This window comes from Pseudophryne corroboree, chromosome 10 (genome assembly GCF_028390025.1).
Source record: "Pseudophryne corroboree isolate aPseCor3 chromosome 10, aPseCor3.hap2, whole genome shotgun sequence".
Classification (NCBI taxonomy): Eukaryota; Metazoa; Chordata; class Amphibia; order Anura; family Myobatrachidae; genus Pseudophryne; species Pseudophryne corroboree.
The window spans coordinates 142,910,954-142,933,153 of record NC_086453.1 but is presented as its reverse complement, the minus strand read 5'-3'; the positions used below and the strand labels follow the sequence as shown (position 1 = coordinate 142,933,153).

Here is a 22,200-nt window from a genome sequence, read left to right as displayed (position 1 = left end):
TCTGATTTCAACAGATTGACCACCCGTGAATCCTTGTTAAGCGAATTAAGGGCTGCATCCACAAGTCCCACATGCCTAGCGGAATCGCTCCGTGTTAGCTCCTCCTTCAATGCCTCCAGCTTCTTCTGCAAAAGCCTGATGAGGGGAATGACCTGACTCAGGCTGGCAGTGTCTGAACTGACTTCACGTGTGGCAAGTTCAAAGGGCATCAGAACCTTGCACAACGTTGAAATCATTCTCCACTGCACTTGAGACAGGTGCATTCCACCTACTATATCGTGCTCAATTGTATAGGCTTGAATGGCCTTTTGCTGCTCCTCCAACCTCTGAAGCATATAGAGGGTTGAATTCCACCTCGTTACCACTTCTTGCTTCAGATGATGGCAGGGCAGGTTCAGTAGTTTTTGGTGGTGCTCCAGTTTTCTGTACGTGGTGCCTGTACGCCGAAAGTGTCCCGCAATTCTTCTGGCCACCGACAGCATCTCTTGCACGCCCCTGTCGTTTTTTAAAAAATTCTGCACCACCAAATTCAAGGTATGTGCAAAACATGGGACGTGCTGGAATTGGCCCAGATTTAATGCACACACAATATTGCTGGCGTTGTCCGATGCCACAAATCCACAGGAGAGTCCAATTGGGGTAAGCCATTCCGCGATGATCTTCCTCAGTTGCCGTAAGAGGTTTTCAGCTGTGTGCATATTCTGGAAAGCGGTGATACAAAGCGTAGCCTGCCTAGGAAAGAGTTGGCGTTTGCGAGATGCTGCTACTGGTGCCGCCGCTGCTGTTCTTGCGGCGGGAGTCCATACATCTACCCAGTGGGCTGTCACAGTCATATAGTCCTGACCCTGCCCTGCTCCACTTGTCCACATGTCCGTGGTTAAGTGGACATTGGGTACAGCTGCATTTTTTAGGACACTGGTGACTCTTTTTCTGAGGTCTGTGTACATTTTCGGTATCGCCTGCCTAGAGAAATGGAACCTAGATGGTATTTGGTACCGGGGACACAGTACCTCCAACAAGTCTCTAGTTGGCTCTGCAGTAATGATGGATACCGGAACCACGTTTCTCACCACCCAGGATGCCAAGGCCTCAGTTATCCGCTTTGCAGTAGGATGACTGCTGTGATATTTCATCTTCCTCGCAAAGGACTGTTGAACAGTCAATTGCTTACTGGAAGTAGTACAAGTGGGCTTACGACTTCCCCTCTGGGATGACCATCGACTCCCAGCGGCAACAACAGCAGCGCCAGCAGCAGTAGGCGTTACACGCAAGGATGCATCGGAGGAATCCCAGGCAGGAGAGGACTCGTCAGACTTGCCAGTGACATGGCCTGCAGGACTATTGGCATTCCTGGGGAAGGAGGAAATTGACACTGAGGGAGTTGGTGGGGTGGTTTGCGTGAGCTTGGTTACAAGAGGAAGGGATTTACTGGTCAGTGGACTGCTTCCGCTGTCACCCAAAGTTTTTGAACTTGTCACTGACTTATTATGAATGCGCTGCAGGTGACGTATAAGGGAGGATGTTCCGAGGTGGTTAACGTCCTTACCCCTACTTATTACAGCTTGACAAAGGGAACACACGGCTTGACACCTGTTGTCCGCATTTCTGGTGAAATACCTCCACACCGAAGAGCTGATTTTTTGGGTATTTTCACCTGGCATGTCAACGGCCATATTCCTCCCACGGACAACAGGTGTCTCCCCGGGTGCCTGACTTAAACAAACCACCTCACCATCAGAATCCTCCTGGTCAATTTCCTCCCCAGCGCCAGCAACACCCATATCCTCCTCATCCTGGTGTACTTCAACACTGACATCTTCAATCTGACTATCAGGAACTGGACTGCGGGTGCTCCTTCCAGCACTTGCAGGGGGCGTGCAAATGGTGGAAGGCGCATGCTCTTCACGTCCAGTGTTGGGAAGGTCAGGCATCGCAACCGACACAATTGGACTCTCCTTGTGGATTTGGGATTTCAAAGAACGCACAGTTCTTTGCGGTGCTTTTGCCAGCTTGAGTCTTTTCAGTTTTCTAGCGAGAGGCTGAGTGCTTCCATCCTCATGTGAAGCTGAACCACTAGCCATGAACATAGGCCAGGGCCTCAGCCGTTCCTTGCCACTCCGTGTGGTAAATGGCATATTGGCAAGTTTACGCTTCTCCTCCGACAATTTTATTTTAGGTTTTGGAGTCCTTTTTTTTCTGATATTTGGTGTTTTGGATTTGACATGCTCTGTACTATGACATTGGGCATCGGCCTTGGCAGACGACGTTGCTGGCATTTCATCGTCTCGGCCATGACTAGTGGCAGCAGCTTCAGCACGAGGTGGAAGTGGATCTTGATCTTTCCCTAATTTTGGAACCTCAACTTTTTTGTTCTCCATATTTTATAGGCAGAACTAAAAGGCACCTCAGGTAAACAATGGAGATGGATGGATTGGATACTAGTATACAATTATGGACGGACTGCCACGGTTAGGTGGTATAAAAAAACCACGGTTAGGTGGTATATAATACAATTATGGATGGACGGACTGCCTGCCGAGTGCCGACACAGAGGTAGCCACAGCCGTGAACTACCGCACTGTACACTGGTTGATAAAGAGATAGTAGTATACTCGTAACAACTAGTATGACGACGGTATAAAGAATGAAAAAAAAACCACGGTTAGGTGGTATATATTATAATACAATTATGGTTGGACGGACTGCCTGCCGAGTGCCGACACAGAGGTAGCCACAGCCGTGAACTACCGCACTGTACACTGGTTGATAAAGAGATAGTAGTATACTCGTAACAACTAGTATGACGACGGTATAAAGAATGAAAAAAAAACCACGGTTAGGTGGTATATAATACAATTATGGTTGGACGGACTGCCTGCCGAGTGCCGACACAGAGGTAGCCACAGCCGTGAACTACCGCACTGTACACTGGTTGATAAAGAGATAGTAGTATACTCGTAACAACTAGTATGACGACGGTATAAAGAATGAAAAAAAAACCACGGTTAGGTGGTATATATTATAATACAATTATGGTTGGACGGACTGCCTGCCGAGTGCCGACACAGAGGTAGCCACAGCCGTGAACTACCGCACTGTACACTGGTTGATAAAGAGATAGTAGTATACTCGTAACAACTAGTATGACGACGGTATAAAGAATGAAAAAAAAACCACGGTTAGGTGGTATATATTATAATACAATTATGGATGGACGGACTGCCTGCCGAGTGCCGACACAGAGGTAGCCACAGCCGTGAACTACCGCACTGTACACTGGTTGATAAAGAGATAATAGTATACTCGTAACAACTAGTATGACGACGGTATAAAGAATGAAAAAAAAACCACGGTTAGGTGGTATATAATACAATTATGGTTGGACGGACTGCCTGCCGAGTGCCGACACAGAGGTAGCCACAGCCGTGAACTACCGCACTGTACACTGGTTGATAAAGAGATAGTAGTATACTCGTAACAACTAGTATGACGACGGTATAAAGAATGAAAAAAAAACCACGGTTAGGTGGTATATATTATAATACAATTATGGATGGACGGACTGCCTGCCGAGTGCCGACACAGAGGTAGCCACAGCCGTGAACTATCGCACTGTACTGTGTCTGCTGCTAATATAGACTGGTTGATAAAGAGATAGTATACAATACTACTAATATACTGGTGGTCAGGCACTGGTCACCACTAGTCACACTGGCAGTGGCACTCCTGCAGCAAAAGTGTGCACTGTTTAATTTTAATATAATATTATTTATCATGTACTCCTGGCTCCTGCTATAACAACCTGCAGTGCTCCCCAGTCTCCCCCACAATTATAAGCTTTATATACAATACATTGATGTGCAGCACACTGGGCTGAGCAGTGCACACAGACTGAGTCACTGTGTGACTGTGTATCGTTTTTTTCAGGGAGAGAACGGATATATTAAATAAAACAAACAACTGCACTGTCTCTGGTGGTCACTGGTCACTGTGGTCGTCAGTCACTAAACTCTGTCTGCACTCTCTTCTAATCTACAGTATCACAGCAATCTCTCTCTCTCTCTCTCTTCTAAATCTAATCTAAATGGAGAGGACGCCAGCCACGTCCTCTCCCTATCAATCTCAATGCACGTGTGAAAATGGCGGCGACGCGCGGCTCCTTATATAGAATCCGAGTCTCGCGAGAATCCGACAGCGTCATGATGACGTTCGGGCGCGCTCGGGTTAACCGAGCAAGGCGGGAAGATCCGAGTCGCTCGGACCCGTGAAAAAAAAAGTGAAGTTCGTGCGGGTTCGGATTCAAAGAAACCGAACCCGCTCATCTCTAATGCTCCGGTGCCTTTGCAGACCCCCACATTTCTAGAACTAATATTAAGAAATGTAAAATCTGTTCTTGATAGTCACCTTCTTTACAAAGTAAAAATAAATGAACGTGTGACCCATTAGATTCCTAATTCTAGCAGGCTGCCCACTCCTGCAATATATGTTCACCAAGTACCTGCAGTTGCTATGTACATCTTACAGTGTGAATGTTTTCTAAGTAACCACCACATTATAGTTTGGAATTTAGGTTTCCCAAGAAGCCTCTTAGGTGTTTACAGAGTACTCCCTAGATATGTTAATGTTTTTGTAGCACACCCTTATGTATATAAATGTGAACCAATTCTATGTACATGAGAACACCAATCACTCACAGGCTGGAACAGCCTGGTCAGAGGGCAGAAGAAGTGTGCACTATAGCCCTCCCATCGTTTCTCTACAGACACAGATAATCTATTTTATCATGGTGGATAGAGAGTGAAAAATACTCCAATGCTCATTAAGGGGCCTATTTGTTACAATTGCAGCTAATGGCCCCAATACTAGCATCACATACATGTCTCTGCTAGCTGCAGCGATTTGGGAATGAGTGTCGGAACTATTTATCAGGGCCCTCATGCTGGAACAGCTGCTCTGATCAGGAGCTGTCCCGGCAAATCTTTAAAGCTTTACTTTTGCCTTTATTGTCACCAGCGGAGGTTAACATTGTCGTATTCTGCCAAGGCAGCTATAGTGGCTGCACATGCTATACCTTAGGTCACGCATGCACACTGGGGCAGATGTATTAACCTGGAGAAGGCATAAGAAAGCGATAAACCAGTGAAAAATGCAAGGTGATAATGCACCAGCCAATCACCTCCAATATGTAAATTAACATTTAGGAGTTGATTAGCTGGTGCGTTTATCACCTTGCATTTATCATTGGTTTATCACTTCCTTATGCCTTCTCCAGGTTAATACATCTGCTCCACTGTGAGGTGGAGGGATCTAAATGGATCCCTCTTTGCGCTACTGCTATAGCCTATAGCCACATGCAGGGTCGGACTGGCCCACAGGGGAACAGGGGAAACCACCGGTGGGCCCCACTGCCTGTGGGTCCTCCTCCTCCTCTAGGGATCAGGTTCCAGACTCTATCCTAGTGCACTTTAATTATGCATTATACTTATGTTATATTATACTTCACAAGAATATGGTTTATTATATATTTAGCAAGGGAGACAGAACATGTACTCTGTAATGGTTAGCCAAACCTCTGTGGTGGCTGGCCACACCCCACTGGAGCCTGGAAACACCCTTAAGCATGGGCCCCTACAACAGCATCCCCCGGTGGGCCCTTCATGTCCCAGTCCGACACTGGCCACATGATTAACAAGGTGTAGGCTTGACATGTCCCAAGAAAGATCTCTGTGTCACAGGCATTATAATTTCTGGCTTAATTTGCTATATTAATACTGTTGTTTTCCATCGCATATTATGAGTTTGCATTATCCTAGAAGTTTGACCAATTTGTTGCTGTCGCTTAAAAAAATTACATTTGTACGCTCGAATCTACATCTTCATGTATTACATTAAGAAAATACTTCTACAAAGAGTTCCACCTAGTGGCTGATTTGTGTATTTACTATACATTATGTACACAATAAGAAGAATGTTAGCAGAACATTTCAGACAGTACAACTGAAACCTCACTTTACAAATTTATAATTTGCACTTTGTAATACGAACTCTGAATGATTCCGTGTATTTTTAATTTCATATTTCAATTTAATCATTTATATCAATGTCTGCCCTAGTGGTCCTTGCAATCTATGGGGGCTATTCAGAGATGGATGCAGATCTGGCTTCCACAGTAAAGGCCATTACACACTTGTCGATAAAATGAGCGACGTTGCTCATTTTCCCCCTCCCTGAGCGATGTCGCTCATTTTATCGGTAAGTGTGTATACCGCCAGCGACGATCGATGCGCAGCCCCGCTGGTCAGCAACGATCATCGCTGTCAGCAGTGCATGCCTGCAGGATCTGGACTGTTGTCCAGGACCTGCATGCATGGCTGGCGGAGGCGTGACGTCACTGAGCGATATGAGCGGTCATATCGCTCAGTGTTTAGGAAAGGAAAAAAGAAAATCGGCTGCGCTTAAGGTGCTTTACAAATTGGTATATATCATGAAGAGTTGACAATCTTCTGTATAAAATTTATTTATTATATAAAATACAGCTACAACAGATAAAATTGGTCATATAAAAGATAAATGCATAACCATACTCAGAAGCACCATAATATGAGCATACAGTATCAATCAAAAATTTGTGTCTAGAAATCCCCTGATTCAGGGTACAAGATTGATACTTGTTTAAAGATTGTAACAATAGTAACACTTAATCTTTACAATTTTACTCTCTACAGTGTGATGTGGCTAAATATAGAGACAGCAGAATTTTTTCTCCAATCATTGGAGACAGAAAAAGGGCCCAGTAGTCAAATAAGCAATGAACAATATACCGTTTTTACCTCTCCTATGGGCTGGTACTACCGAGCGTCCTCGGTAGAGTCCTGTATAACGCCCACAGTATGATGTTGAGGAACAGGATTTTGATGAAGAGAATAATTATCCGGGCTTGCTCTTTAGTTTGTAGGTCCCAAATGTAAGATGGTCGTTTGTATAATACCTAGGGCTGGTGGATATCCTTTTTATGCCCTGAGCATGGGTATTATAGCATTTTCCAAGGTGTCAGTAGAACACACGCTGTAGCCGCTGATTGCGGTGAAGATTCACAGGTGTGACACCCGCCGAAGCCGCTGTACTTGTCCGTATGAGACCAAGACACTGTCCCACGGCTGAGCAGCAACCTGGACGGCACGGACCGATGTTATATCACAGCCAGGCACTGCCGTGGATCAGATGACACGGGCTGTCGTTTTCCCACTGCCGGGAACAGCCGTTGGAGATTGTGGGCAGACGGAGTACCGCCGCCAACTGCAGCCGTCAGGTGATGTGTACTGGTGCCGTTCTGAGACTGCAGTGTAGCCACAATACAAACTGGAGAATTCTCCGTTATAGGTGAAGTACCTTGAGACTGTGGTGCTGGTGAGCCGGAGTATGAGGGAGGAGCCTCAGTGTGTACAGTCGGCCGCCAACCGGCCGGCCCAGGAGGGGAAACATTAGATGACGTCGCTCATAGAGCGACATCGTCTAATGTGTATGGACCTTAAGATCTGTGTCCATCTACTCCATACTTGCCTACATTGTATTACTCCTCTCCGGGAGAAGCCCGGAGAGGAGACGCTGCAGGAGTCTTCGGGGGGCGGGGCCAGACTGTGACATCACCAAGCACCACCCCCACTTCAGAAAATGCAGCGATTCGCGGGTCTGTGGGAAGGGGGCGGGGCTAAAATGACGTGATTTGCATAATTTTAACCCCTTCCCCACCCGACGGACCTGCGAATACGGGAGATTATGTCTCCATCCTGCTCGCATCACTAGGGTGCGAGCAGGATGCGGGAGACCTGCCCACAGCTTCCGGGAGAGTAGGTAAGTATGATCTACCCACATGCTCGGGGCCACCCAGCTCAGGCCAGCGTGTGTGGTGCCGCTGCGTGATGCGTTCACAATTTGATTGTGAACGCATCAAATTGAGGTTGACCACTGCCTGCTCAGGCTGACTGCGCTGGTAGGTGGTCAGGCACCATTTTTTTTCTTGGAGTGGCTGCGTATAACATCACACAGCTGCCCCAAAAAACGCTGCCGACATGGCCACCATTTTGTTCTCCACTCCCGTGAAACGCCATCTCGACAACCCCAACCCAACGGCCGCCGCTGTCAATCACCTTGTGGCCACATGCTTACAGATGTGGCCGCATGGTGAGGGGTCTTGCATGTGCACTATGGACACATGAGTACACAGTGGAAAGCGCACACAAGCATAGAGAGATAGAGAGAACATACAGACTATACACATATAGTACACTGATTTGAATCAAACCTTATTGATGTGAGCTGAGGAAGCCAAGCTAACCACTGGGCCACATTCCTCAAATTCGTTCCTCATTCCTCAAATACTGAGTTTTATGCACTTTCCTTAAATGTAACTTTTAATAAAGTCTAAGGAAATTAGGTTACTATTAAAGCAGAGTATGTGTTGGATAATGTTACAGGGATGCATTTTCTGTATATTCCAGCACGAACATTGCATCCTCACTGCCCTTTTCAAGTGATGAAGTGCTGAAGTCTTTTATAACTATACAATATTCTCCACTACTTAATAAAGATTGTCAAAAAGTCCTTCCAGAACATTACGGTGTACAGTCCCTGAACTGACATTGGGATACAGTTTACTACAACAAGCAGGCCTCATACAGTCATGGTGCGTCAGGCTGTGCAAGTACCTCTGTAATACTTTTGTTCACTTTAGCTTCCATGTCATATCTTTCTTCATCCACCACATCAATCCTTTCATGGAGCTCCGTGCATAGATCCTGCAAGAAAACATGATGTGCAATAATCTATAGTGTTTTGTTGATAAACATTTGAATCTCAAACAGAAACTGGTGTACTGCATGACGGCCAGATCTCATCCTAAAGACTCGGTTTCACTGACAGTAATGACTAAGACCCCTTTCAGACCGCATTAAGCGTGGGTCACACCAGGGACTTGTACACGGCTCCTTGCAGCTTGAGACCCCTTTCAGACTGTGGCACCAACTAGGCATATTGCTGTGATGATGACGCCAGCAGTGGTCCGTGCGGAGGAAGCACTTGGAGATCAGATGATCTCCAAGTTCCGCCTCTTCCTATACAGTGAACGGGTGCCAGGTCGCATCGACTCAGCTTACCCGTTCACACCGCACGTTGAGCTTGGTTGAACACGAGTTCAACCCTGGTTGCTACCCGACTTGAAATGCCAGGTCGCTCGACCCGGATTATTTCAACTGGCCCCTTTCAAACCGCTCAGCAACGCGAGTTGTTGTGCACTCATGTGCACTTTTTTAGGATATGTGTGTGTGTAAGTTGACCCCTCATGGTGCCTGTGTGGTTGGTGCACAGAGATAAACGACTATCTCTGTTTCCAAATCAGTTTCATTCATTGGGTCAAAGTAATATGTATACTAATTTTTTTGGCCTATAAGTTCTTTTAAAACATATTGATGTCACTGACCTACCCAAAGAAAGCCCATGCATTCTAAAACAAAATTCACTAAAGGGTGGTACACACGTAGCGATGTGTGCATAAATTCTAAGCACTCTGACTAGATTGCTTAGAAAAGACGCACACATCTCTCGTCCTCTGACGAAACCGCCATTGTACATCAGCGTAGAAATGCGTAAGCAAGGAGATTCATGTGATCAGGACTTGTGTATATGAACTATGACTCCAGCAGGGCCTTTCGATTGCTTTGGGATTTACCATCTTTAACTACTCAGCCGGCAAACCAAGGACGGCAGGTATGCAAATGACCTAACCAAGAGGTCTGCACTTAAATCCTCTACCGGCATTGAGTGATTTACGTGAACCCCACACTCGTAATAAGTGTAACGGCTTTTACAGCAATGGGTGGAGGTTGATACTGTGATCTTCCAACTTCCACAGTGTGCACCCCGTGCTACCGCTCAAGTAATACGGCCACAGCGGCAAAAGATTGAGCCTAACGCTGTGTTTCTTCAGCATACGCTGTGAGTCCCGGTGCTGCGGCTTAAAGATACGGCTATATCAATTCCTAAGTGCTAAGGAACTAGCACTAAGATGAGCAACTCATTGCAAGTGCCTACAAAGATTTTATAAGTAATAACTGGAATAATGGTTTGGTTTTATATTGCCACCTTTTCCCTATTAGACATACATCAAACTGTATTGTGATTGGTTGCTAAGAAAAGGGGTCAAATTTTTCTTTATCATTTACTACAATGCTAAACTAAACTCATTTCATATATGGACATTTAACGTGCCTTACAAATAAAGCGTCAGGTTCCAGAACCCTGACATTTGCTTGTATGTAGCCCCACAAGACGTATATCGGAATCTATACAGTTACAGTATAGTTTACTGTAGCAGTTGCCAGATGCATCATCGCTTGGAAAGTGATAAAATGGAGAGAGAATAAGTACCAGCCAATCAGCTCCTGCCATTTTTCAAACACAGCAAGTGACATGGCAGTTAGGACCTGATTGGTTGGTACTTTTTCACTCTCCATATTATCATTTTCTAGAGATGAGCGGATTCGGTTTTACTCGGTTTTACTCGGTTCTCAAAACGGCATCCGATTGGCTATCCAAAACACGTGACATCAGTGAGCCAATAAGATGCCGTTTTGAGAACCGAGTAAAACCGAGTAAAACCGAATCCGCTCATCTCCGACATTTTCCAAGCGATGATGCATCTAGCTGACAGTTTACTCCAATTTTGTACAGTATTATTCATTACCTGAAGCTCAGAACGAGACAGTCCAGAGAGTTGTAGGGGCTGACAGTGCTCAGCCAAGAACCTCTCCTTCTCACGGGCTCGCTCTTCCTCTTCATGTTCCATCTCACTCTTAGCAATTTGCAGCATCAGACTCTGAGAGACACAATACAGGTTGAGTATCCCTTATCCAAAGTGCTTGGGACCAGAGGTATTTTGGATATCGGATTTTTCCATATTTTGGAATAATTGCATACCATAATGAGATATCATGAGGATAGGACCCAAGTCTTCGCACAGAATGCATTTATGTTACATATACACCTTATACACACAGCCTGAAGGTCATTTAATACAATATTTTTTATAACTTTGTGCATTAAACAAAGTGTGTCTACATTCACACAATTCATTTATGTTTTATATACACCTTATACAGACAGCCTGAAGGTCATTTAATACAATATTTTTAATAACTTTGTGTATTAAACAAAGTTTGTGTACATTGAGCCATCAAAAAACAAAGGTTTCACTATCTCACTCTCACTCAAAAAAGTCCGTATTTCTGAATATTCCGTATTTCGGAATATTTGGATATGGGATACTCAACCTGTATAATATTTAACAAGCACATGTCCCATTGTGGACATAGCCATTTAGTTTATGAGAATGGAGAAAACTCATTTGGAACCACAGACCTGACAGGAGAATGTGAATGGATAATGGTTGCCTCCACAGTGTGCGGGGAGCAGGGGTAGTCTAATAATGATGACTAATAATAATAATAATAATAATAATAATAATAATAATAATAATAATCATGAAATGATTATCTCTCTCACAATAAATGACCTCAAAGCACTGGCACCTGGTGATGATATTCATGTGTATCACTGTGTGCTAATTGTCCACAGGCTTGAACAAAACAAAGAGGTCCAGGTACAAATATTGGCTTCAATTTCATAATGCACAGAGGCTTACATTAAAAAAGAAATACGACAATACCTTCAGCTGCAGTTTCCGAGATGCAGATATCTTCGGTTTTCTCTGGCAAAACAAATGATATTGTTATTACTTTAATCACTCAATGTTGTTAAAAAAAAAAGGCATTTTATTGGTTTCAAATAACAAAAACAAATGTACTCAAATAAGAGTATTTTTATGTCCTGTCCATACAGTAGGGTTTATCAGAGCCCAGGAACTGTACACTGATGTTGTTTTGGCTAGCTCTGCAGTAATCCAGAGATACCTCCATGTTCTAACCTTCTGCATTATACCATATTATTGCTAGGCATGATGATTGAGTCTATAGAGCAGTGCTGGTAGTTTACTGTTCATCCATGCAAGCAGTGACTGGTCTGAGGCTGCAGCATGGCGTCATGGGCCAATAATGATGAACAAACCAGAGGAGCAAGTGACCTCAAACATAGTGGGCGGAAATAAACACAAAGAGGGGGCCTGCGTTACATACAAAATGGCAGGTGAACATAACAGCAGACAGAAGACTGGGCTTAAGAATGACAATAAAAAGACACAGAACATTGCATAATGTATTGCTATCAAATAGGGTCACCATCAATGGTGCTTTACATGGATGACATGAAACCATAGACAGGAAACCATTGATGGTGTCACCCCTTGAAGGCCAATCAGAGAATATGATGGGACTGAGCAGGACAATGGAGGTGGAACTAAGCTATGTACCCCCTGGTCAGAAAATAATAATAAAACATCACTGCCTCATCTGCCATCCATGGTGGAGAACCATCAGATCTACATCATCAATGGCAAAACCATCACCCATTAATGGCAAATTGGTTACCCATCAATGGTCGATGGCCATCCCCAGCTTAATGTGGATACTGTAGAAATAGTGTTCTGTCTTATCAGACACTTAAGACTGATGCAGGTAGTAAGGGGCATCAGAGACCACCAATAACTGCTCATGCTGCCTGCTGTGTAATGGTATATATTATATTCATGTTGCCCTAAACGGAGCTCCAATGGGGCAGGGACTGATGTGAATGGCCAAATAATCTTTGTAAAGGCGGGTACACACTAGGCGATGGAGAAATGCCGGTGATGAACCACTATATCGTTGAACGATATAGCGTTCAACGATATAGTGCGTACACACTGAACATTATTGTTCAATGACAACAATCAGTGACGTCACTGCCGGCATTCCCGAACATGCAGCTCAGCCCGACACTGACGGGTTGAGCTGCATGTCAGCTCAATATTGGTGATCGCTGAATGACATGCGGGAGCGTGCATCGTTCAGCATTCACCAATATTACCCCCATTCACATTGGACGATTTCAGCCTAATAATAAACAATAACGACATTTCTGTTGTTATCGTTTATTTTTTAGGCAGAAATCACCTAGTATGTATCCCTCTTAAAGCACTGCGGAAGATGATTGCACTATATAAATAACTGGTAATATATAAATAATAATAAATAACTTAGATATGGGCCTGTTAGTTGAATGCATTGTGAACATAAACAAGTGTTCATGTTCTGCTGCTGTGTTCCAACTCAGTGCCAGAAATCAATAACATATCAGAACACGGTAAGGCGTAACAAGGGTTCGCCCATTGAAAAAGTTTTTCAACAGAGGGGACATCGGGGCCTTCTGGTTTTATGGATTTTGATAGGAGACGTAAATCACTCATTAAGAAAGAGAGGACAGTGCTGTCAATGCACCAAATCTGCAGCCTGGTAGGAAGAGGAGTTCACCCTGTACATGAAGCTCAGAGTAGCTCCCAGTGATAAGAACCATAAAATAAGCTATATTTTTACTTGTTTGGAGTAAAGGACCAACAGGTTGTTGCTGGTAGATTTAAAATGACAATAGAATTGATAATTCAGGATTGTTTAGCATTTATTTCTATTGCTGTTTTAAATTTATCGTTCAAAGTGATTGGCAGCTTTGACAGTCTGATTGGTTAGCACATTCAAGAACCTGGGAAAATATACGTTATGGTAAGAATTTACCGTTGATAATGGTATTTCTCCTAAATCCACAGGTTCCACAGGATAACAATGGATATCATTGGAGCGACAGCGGATTGGCACCAATCGATCAAAGCTTTCTGGCCTCCCAGGATGCAACGGGCCTGTCCATATATCCCCGCCCACTGGCTCTGGCAAATCAGTTGTATTCCAAAGCACAAGGCAGGAGCATCATGTAGCACCCTAATCAGGCGATAAGAACACACATGCACACCCTTCTGTACAAGAAGGAAGAGGTTAGTGAGTAGAAGGATCCTCAAATCAGGTGCGTCAGGATGGGATCCCTGTAGAACCTGTGGACTTAGGAGAAATACCGTTATCAACGGTAAGTTCTTACCATAACGAATATTTCTCCAGCAGGGTCCACAGGTTATCCACAGGATAACAATGGGATTTTCCAAAGCAATTCAGTGGTGGGGATGCCCCTGATTGGAGAGGAGAACCTTACGCCCGTATTCAGGGTCATAAGAGGCAAAAGTATCCAAGGCATAATGTCTAATGAACGTGTTAATGGAAGATCATGTGGCTGCCTTACATATCTGTTCTGCTGAAGCACCATGTTGTGCTCCCCATGAAGGACCTACCTTACGAGTAGAGTGAGCAGAGACATTAGCCAGATTAGGAAGATCAGCTTGAGAATATGCTTCTGAAATCGTCATTCAAAGCCATCTTGCCAGCGTCTGTTTAGTAGCAGGCCATCCTCTCTTGTGAAATCCGTAGAGAATGAAGAGAGAATCTGTCTTTCTGATGGCACTGGTACGATCCACGTAGATCCTTAATGCACGGACCACGTCCAGCGATGCATTTCCCGCAGAAAGTCCCGATACCTGAAAAGCCGGGACTACAATTTCTTCATTAAGGTGGAATTTAGACACCACCTTAGGAAGATACCCAGACCTAGTTCTGAGAACTGCTTTATCTGGATAAAAAAATCGGAAAAGGGGAACAACATTAAAGCGCCCCTAAATCCGATACTTTTCTAGCTGATGCCATAGTCAGTAGAAAGAGCACTTTAGCTGTCAGCCATTTAAGATGCACTTTATTAAGTGGTTCAAATGGGGCAACTTGAAAGGCTTTCAGGGCTAAACATAAGTCCCACGGTACTGTAGTGTGGAACAAAAGGAGGTTGAATGCGCCGCATTCCCTGGAAAAAAGTACGCACATCCTGTAAATTGGTAATTTTCTTTTGGAATCATACAGTCAATTCCGATACTTGCACTCTCAAGGAAGCCACCTTCAAACCTTTATCCATTCCTGCCTGAAGGAATGCTAAGACCCTGGAAACTCTGAAAGATTTCGGGTCCACATTTCTTTCACTGCACCAATGAATATAGGCTTGCCATATTCGGTGATAAATACGAGCTGAGGAGGGTTTCCTTGCTCTGAGCATTGTTTGAATTACCTGTTGTGAAAATCCTCTTGACTTCAGGATAGAGGTTTCAAGAGCCACGCCATCAAAGACAGTCGATCCAGATGTCTGTGATAGCAAGGACCCTGCATCAGTAGGTCTGGACGTTGAGGGAGCAGAAATGGAGCATCCATCGACATTCTCTGCAGATCTGTGTACCAATGTCTTCTGGGCCAAGCCGGAGCTATTAGAATCACGGCACCCTTTGCTTGTTTTATTTTCCTCACCACCCCGGGTAATAGGGTGATTGGAGGAAACAGATAAGCCAGATGAAAGTCCCATCTCACCGACAAGGCGTCCACAAAGATCGCTCTGGGATCCTTTGTTCTTGACCTGTATGTGGGCACTTTGTTGTTCAGATGGGACGCCATGAGATCTATCTCTGGCAACCCCCATTTGTCTACTAGAGTCTGAAAGACCTCCGGGTGTAGAGCCCATTCGCTTGCTTGAATGGTGTGTCGACTGAGAAAGTCCGCTTCCCAGTTTAGGACTCCTGGAATGAACACTGCGGACAAGGCTGGATGATGGAGTTCTGCCCACTTCAATATGTGACTTACCTCCTTCATTGCTTTTTTGCTGCGAGTTCCTCCCTGATGGTCGAAGTACGCTACTGCCGCTGCATTGTCCGAAGGGATCTGGACTGGTTTTCCTTGAAGAATGTCCTTTGCCTGAATCAGTACCATGTATAAGGCTCGAAGTTCCAACAGATTTATTGGCAGGCAACTTTCTTCTTTGGTCCATTGTCCCTGGAACCACTATTTTCCGGACACTGCTCCCCAGCCCTGAAGACTGGTATCTGTTAACAGGATCTCCCAATCTGATATCCAAAAGGGTCTCCCCTTGTCTAGATGGGATGTTTGTAGCCACCAGGCTAATGACTTTCTTACTTTTACCGAAAGTACCATAGTCTGTTTCTTTATTGTCTGATGTACTCCATTCCATTTGGCAAGAATCAGATGCTGCAGAAGTCTTGAGTGGAATTGTGCATACTTCACCATGTTGAATGTTGTCACCATCAAACCTATCACTCGCATTGCTGCGTGAATGGATAACGTTTGACTGTGTAACAAGTCCTGAATCCTTGACTGTACCTTGGATATCTTGTTCCGAGGTAAAAATACTCTCTGCAGACCTGAATCCAGTACAGCCCTTAATTGAGTCATCCGTTGTGACGGAACTAGAGATGATTTTGCCCAATGTATGAGCCACCCGTGCCTCTGCAGACATGTTATTGCCTGTTGGAGATGACACAGGAGCAATTCCTGTGACTGTGCCAGGATTAAAAGGTCATTGAGGTATGGAAAAATTCTTATCCCCTGCTTGCGGAGATAAGCTGCCATAACCACCATAATCTTGGTAAATACTCTGGGGACTGTGGCTAACCCAAAGGGTAGGGCCTGGAACTGAAAATGCTGTTGGAGGATAGCGAACTTGAGATAACACTGATGGGACAGTACTATAGGAACATGTAGGTAAGCATCCTGAATATCCAGGGATACCATATAATCCCCTTGCTCCATGGCCAATACTATGGAACGTAACGTCTCCACATGAAACCGCAGTACCCAAATAGATTTGTTTAGCATTTTGAGATTGAGAATGGGCCGAAATGACCCATTTGGCTTCTGAACAAAAAACAGGTTGGAGTAAAAACCCTGTCCTCGTTGTGCAGGGGGTACTGGAATGACTACTCCTGACTGAAGCAATTTCTGAACTGCTTCTTGCAAAGCCCTGGCCTTCGTCTTTACCTGAGATGGGCTGGTGCAGAAGAACCTTTGAGGAGGATGCTTCTTGAAGGGAAAAACATAACCTAGAGATACCACTTCCTGCACCCAGGCATCTGTTATAGACTGCTGCCATATCTGTGCAAACTGAAGAAGTCGGTCCCCTACCCTGGGGTTCCCCAGGTGGAGGCCCGCACCAGCAGGCTGATAGCTTGTCTTCTGGTTTGGAAGCCGGCCCTCTGGTAGCCCAATGCTTTTTGGACTTACCAAACTTATTGTATTGGGGATGCTTGCGATCACTTTTTCCCTTTGCTTTTCCTTGAGACCGAAAGGGTCGGAAAGCCGGACCCTTAGGTTTGGAGTTATATGTGGAAGAAAACTTGACCTTTCTGGAGTCTGCTTATGACTCCAGAATATCTGTCAATTCTTTACCAAAAAGAATATTTCCAGAAAAAGGCAAAGATTCCAAAACCTTAGATTCTGAATCAGCTTTCCACGTACGTAACCAAACTGCTCTGCGAGCAGCTATTGTTGAGGCTGATGCCCTAGAAGCAATAGTACCCATATCTAATGCAGCTTCTTCCAAAAATAATGCAGCCTGTTTAATATGAGCTATATGGTATTTTTGCTCTCTAGAAGCTAAAGAAATGCATCCTATGCATCAGGCCAGGCAGCCACTGCATTTGCCATCCAAGCTGAAGCCATGGCTGGCTCCAGACAGAGAAAATATGGTTTTTAGAAAACCATCCACTCTCCTATCCGTGACATCATTTAATGATGTTGACGGCAAAGGCAATATAGATTTTCACACTAATCGAATCACATGTGTATCTACTTTAGGAGCCACCTCCCTTTTTAAACAATCCCCAGCTGGAAAAGGATAATGGGAATCCCATTTTTTGGGAATTCTGTATTTTTTATTGGGTGTAGCCCAAGCCTCTGAGCTGAGAGACCTTCTTCCTCCTCTTCGTATGCCGAAGTAGAGTAAATTGAGCTTTCATCTTCCGATGAATCCTCATGTGTAGCCTGTGAAGGTGAAGATTTACTTACCATTGGTTTATCAGCTTTTGTTTCATTTGAGAAGCTGCTGGGGGAAATTATATACCGTAGTTAGGGAGCTGCATGTATGGGTTAATAGTGTACCCCATTCCTGATACAAAAGCTGTAGGAATTATCTGTTCAGCTATACTGGACAAGGTCTGTGCAAACATAGCCCAAGGTGGATCCATCTGTACCTGACAGAGATCTGCCTTGTATTTTGCTGAAAGGCAAAACAATTTGCACATAAACCATCCTGAACCAGATCCTAAGAGGATAATACAGTTTTGCAAGACAAACATGATATGAGTGTTGGTATTGCTGTAAGTGTACCTTCGTCACCTTTGCCGCTCTCAGACATGATAAATAATCAGCACTTTCACAGTGTACTACACAATTTGTGACTGTAATCACTTTAAACCTTCTAAAGTGATATACAATCTGACCCTACCCATGCACCAGCATTGAGGATCAGAAAAAACAACTTACAACATACAGTATAGTAAAGTCAGCAATCACACTAGCAGTCAGTCACATGTTATATGTTAGTTATATGAGCACATCATCAACTACAAATACATTTTTAAGTATGTAGGAAAACATATTACTGAATCATGTTTAAACAGATCTAACGTATTCAGATGCAATGCGAAAGAAACCACAGTAAATGTATACAGACTCATATGCAATAGGCACTTATCTAACTATTAGTACTCAAAAAAGTAGATAGAGAATTTTAGTGCTGTATAGCCCGTACTCAGTAGAGTGGGATACAGGGAGACTCACCTCGCTTCCAGGATTGATAAATACGTTAGCGAACGCTGAGTGGATCCAGACGCTACTAGTGTACACTGCCGCTCCATGAACCTATAGTGAACACAGACGCCTATGCTCGACCAGGTCCCCTCGTGGTAGCACTCAGTGAACACAGACACACCGGTCACACAGCCGCCTATGCTGTGACCGAGTCCCCTCGTGGTAGCGTCTGGGATGGAAGCGAGGAAACAGTTCACGGCGGGAGACTCGGCGGAAACTGGTCATGAACCGGGGGGAGGGGCGACCAGGAGAGCGTCTGACTCCCCCTGCTGACATCAACCCTAGGGATCGCGGCCTCATGCTATTCCTGGTGCCTAAGATCCCTAAGGCCTAGCACTGGTGCACCCGTGGTGGCAGCCGCATCAGCTACTGTTTGGTAGTCTCCTCCCCAAACAGTGTGGCTGTGTCCATATTCCATCTGCTAAGCAGATCCGATGCCTTACCTTCTCCCCGTGTTCCGGCCACAACCTGGTAACGTCTGCTGGACCTGCTAGTATATCCGACACAGACGCCCGCTGAAACAGCACTGTACTCATGGGTAAGTGTTGTCGCGACCCAGCGGAGAGTTGTTGGAGCGACTCTTTCTAAGCGTATAAGACGCTGTTTAGAAAGATCACTCAAAAAACTAGTAAGACTATAAAATTAGCATAAGAAAGCTTAGGGCTGCTAAAAAAAACAGCAGCCCTCTGACCATGGTCCGGCTCCTGCCGCACCAAACAAAAACCTGATTTGCCTGAGCCAGTGGGCGGGGATATATGGATGAGCCCGTTACATCCTGGGAGGCCAGAAAGCTTTGATCAATTGGTGCCAATCCGCTGTTGCTCCATCATATCCATTGTTATCCTGTGGATAACCTGTGGACCCTGCCGGAGAAATAATAATAATACATGTGTGACAGAGCTGAAAATGTTGGCAGCAAATCTTATCAGAGACAGAATTGTGTGGGATCATTGTGTGGGGTTTATTTAATAAAAAATGGCAATAGAAGAGATTTATTAAAATATGTTCCGCAATAAAATTTATACTATATTGTAATGTAATACACAAATAGGTACACATACCTAGTGTAGCTAACCTGCCCTTACCTTAACCTGTGGCTCGGTGGCATAGGAGCGATAGTTTGCTGATGATTTCCTTCGGATTAGTGGTGGGGCGGCTGCTGGAGGTGCAGGCTTTGGTGGTTCCGGTACTGGCTCTTCCTCCTCCTCCTCAACCTCTTCTTCCTCCACATACTCCTCTTCCTCTTCTTCATACTATTTGTAGAAATGATAACGTGAAGGTGACAGTATAAGCTCTTTATTAGTACCACTCCTCCATATGTATGTATTATTTACAATGATCAGATGGAGGTAACATATTTTGGTTAGTGGTGACTGAAGTCTGTTCTCAATAACATATGACAGAAGTGGTTAATGGCTTATGATGTCCATTGCATTTATATTTCTTCTTATAACATACTGTAAATATATAAGGCGAAAGCTCATCATAAATAACATAATTAACATTAACAATGAAAAATATATATATTGAAAAAAATAATTTTATATATTCATCTTATATATGATAATTAGGGGACTGTAAACCATAATTAATTATGGTATAGTCCCCTAATTAATTTTCACACATAAGATGAATATATAAACTAATTGTTTACTATATACAGTATTTTTTAATTGTTATGTGGGCTTTTTGAATAGGTATATTATATTTATACATTGTCAAGTCTGTTGTGGGATACTTTTGATGTACTGATATCTAGTTTGTGTAAAGTCACGTGACTTGAATTGGTCATGTGATGTATCAAATAACTGGATTAACATGCCTTTATAAGGAGCATTATGGAAACCATGCTGAGGACAGCACCCTTTGATAAAGTCCTCAAGACAAAACGCTTCAGGGGTCCTGCCAGTACAGGAACTGCACATTGGACATCCTGGAATTGCTACCACCTCTCTGGACTAACAACAGCTACCAGGACCAAGCCAATTCTTAGACAAGCTTTGTATACAATGTGAGTGTACTGTATTTCTTTTTATAATAAATACCTATTTGTTAACAGTATCACACTATGTGCTGCATGTTATTTTATTTATTTATTAACAGTTTCTTATATAGCGCAGCAAATTCCGTTGTGCTTTACAATTGGAAATAACAATGATATGACAAAACTGGGTAATAACAAACAGCCATAAAGGTAGGAGGGCCCTGCTCGCAAGCTTACAATCTATAGGGAAATAAGCATGTATACACAAGGATAGGTGCTATCTATTGCATAGTTGTCCGCCAGATTGCAAAGGTTCTTGGTGGGCTGTATGATGTGGTCACACAGCAATGATGAACCGAGGTCGGGAAGAAGGGTGAGAAGACATGTGAGGATATGTGTGGACTGTACAGAGTGGATGCAATTTGACAGGAAGGTTTATGAAAGTTATGTGGGCGGTTCTGGAATTTGATACTCTTGCCTGAAGAGGTGAGTTTTCAGGGAACGCTTGAAGGTTTGGAGACTAGAGGAGAGTCTTATTGTGGAGAGTGGAGAGGAGAGTCATATGTTATTTGGAATTTAGGTTAAAAATCCCAAAAGGCTGGACTGGAGAATTTAACTATATACCGATCTACTAACATCCAAGAATTCTGGATATTGTTTGATATATTTCAGCACTTACATTTAAAAGTTTTGGTATGAAGCTGGGCACAAAACCATTTTTTTTAATATATACAGTAGTCACTACATGGTGAATAGTTGAAAATTGTATTACACTATTGGGCGCTTCTGACTTTCGAACACACACACACATACACACACACACACACACACACACACACACACACACACACTGTATATATATATATATATATATATATATATATATATACAGGTTGAGTATCCCTTATCCAAAATTCAAAATCCCACGTTTTTGGGTCCTTTACTGAGATAATTACATACATATTATATATTATGTGTATGTATAGATACATTATATAGATATATAATATAACATGTATATATATATGTGTCATTATCTCAGTAGGGGGACCAAAAATGTGAGATTTCGAATTTTGGATAAGGGATACTCAACCTGTATATATATATATATATATATATATATATATATATTTATTTGTATTTATTCACCTCCTGTTGTCTCCCAATGGGTTAATGCTCTATTGTCACTTTTTTTTCTGTTCTATACATCCTAGTCTACTTTCAAACATCCATTAACTTACGATATTTGCTGAAAATTTGTAAGTTCAAAAGCAACAGTGAAATGTGTCATCGTGCAGATGTGTCTTTTACACTATGGCTCAAGTCATGTCAGGTCCCGTGAGGCTCGGCTTCACCGAGCATCTTTTATGCTCAATATGTGAAACTTATTTGCTTAATTAAAACAAATGGAAGCAACAAAACTGCATTGGTACTGTTCACTGACCACTGGATTTGCAGCATGGCATCTATGTGTGCAACTGAGCCTGATTCTGTGTA

The 22,200-nt window shown here is 43.6% G+C and overlaps 1 protein-coding gene across 1 annotated transcript in view; it reads right to left on the bottom strand.

Moving 5' to 3' along the window:
* The window catches only part of LOC134965238 (troponin I, cardiac muscle-like), an 83,180-nt gene that overhangs the window by 49,664 nt on the left and 11,316 nt on the right, over window positions 1–22,200 (bottom strand). Inside the window, exons 4-7 of the mRNA XM_063941738.1 lie at window positions 19,805–19,972; window positions 11,720–11,761; window positions 10,739–10,870; window positions 8,706–8,795 (exon numbers count right to left, since the gene is read on the bottom strand). Of these exons, the coding sequence (XP_063797808.1) occupies window positions 8,706–8,795; window positions 10,739–10,870; window positions 11,720–11,761; window positions 19,805–19,972 (432 nt within the window). The remainder of the gene's footprint in view (window positions 1–8,705; window positions 8,796–10,738; window positions 10,871–11,719; window positions 11,762–19,804; window positions 19,973–22,200) is intronic.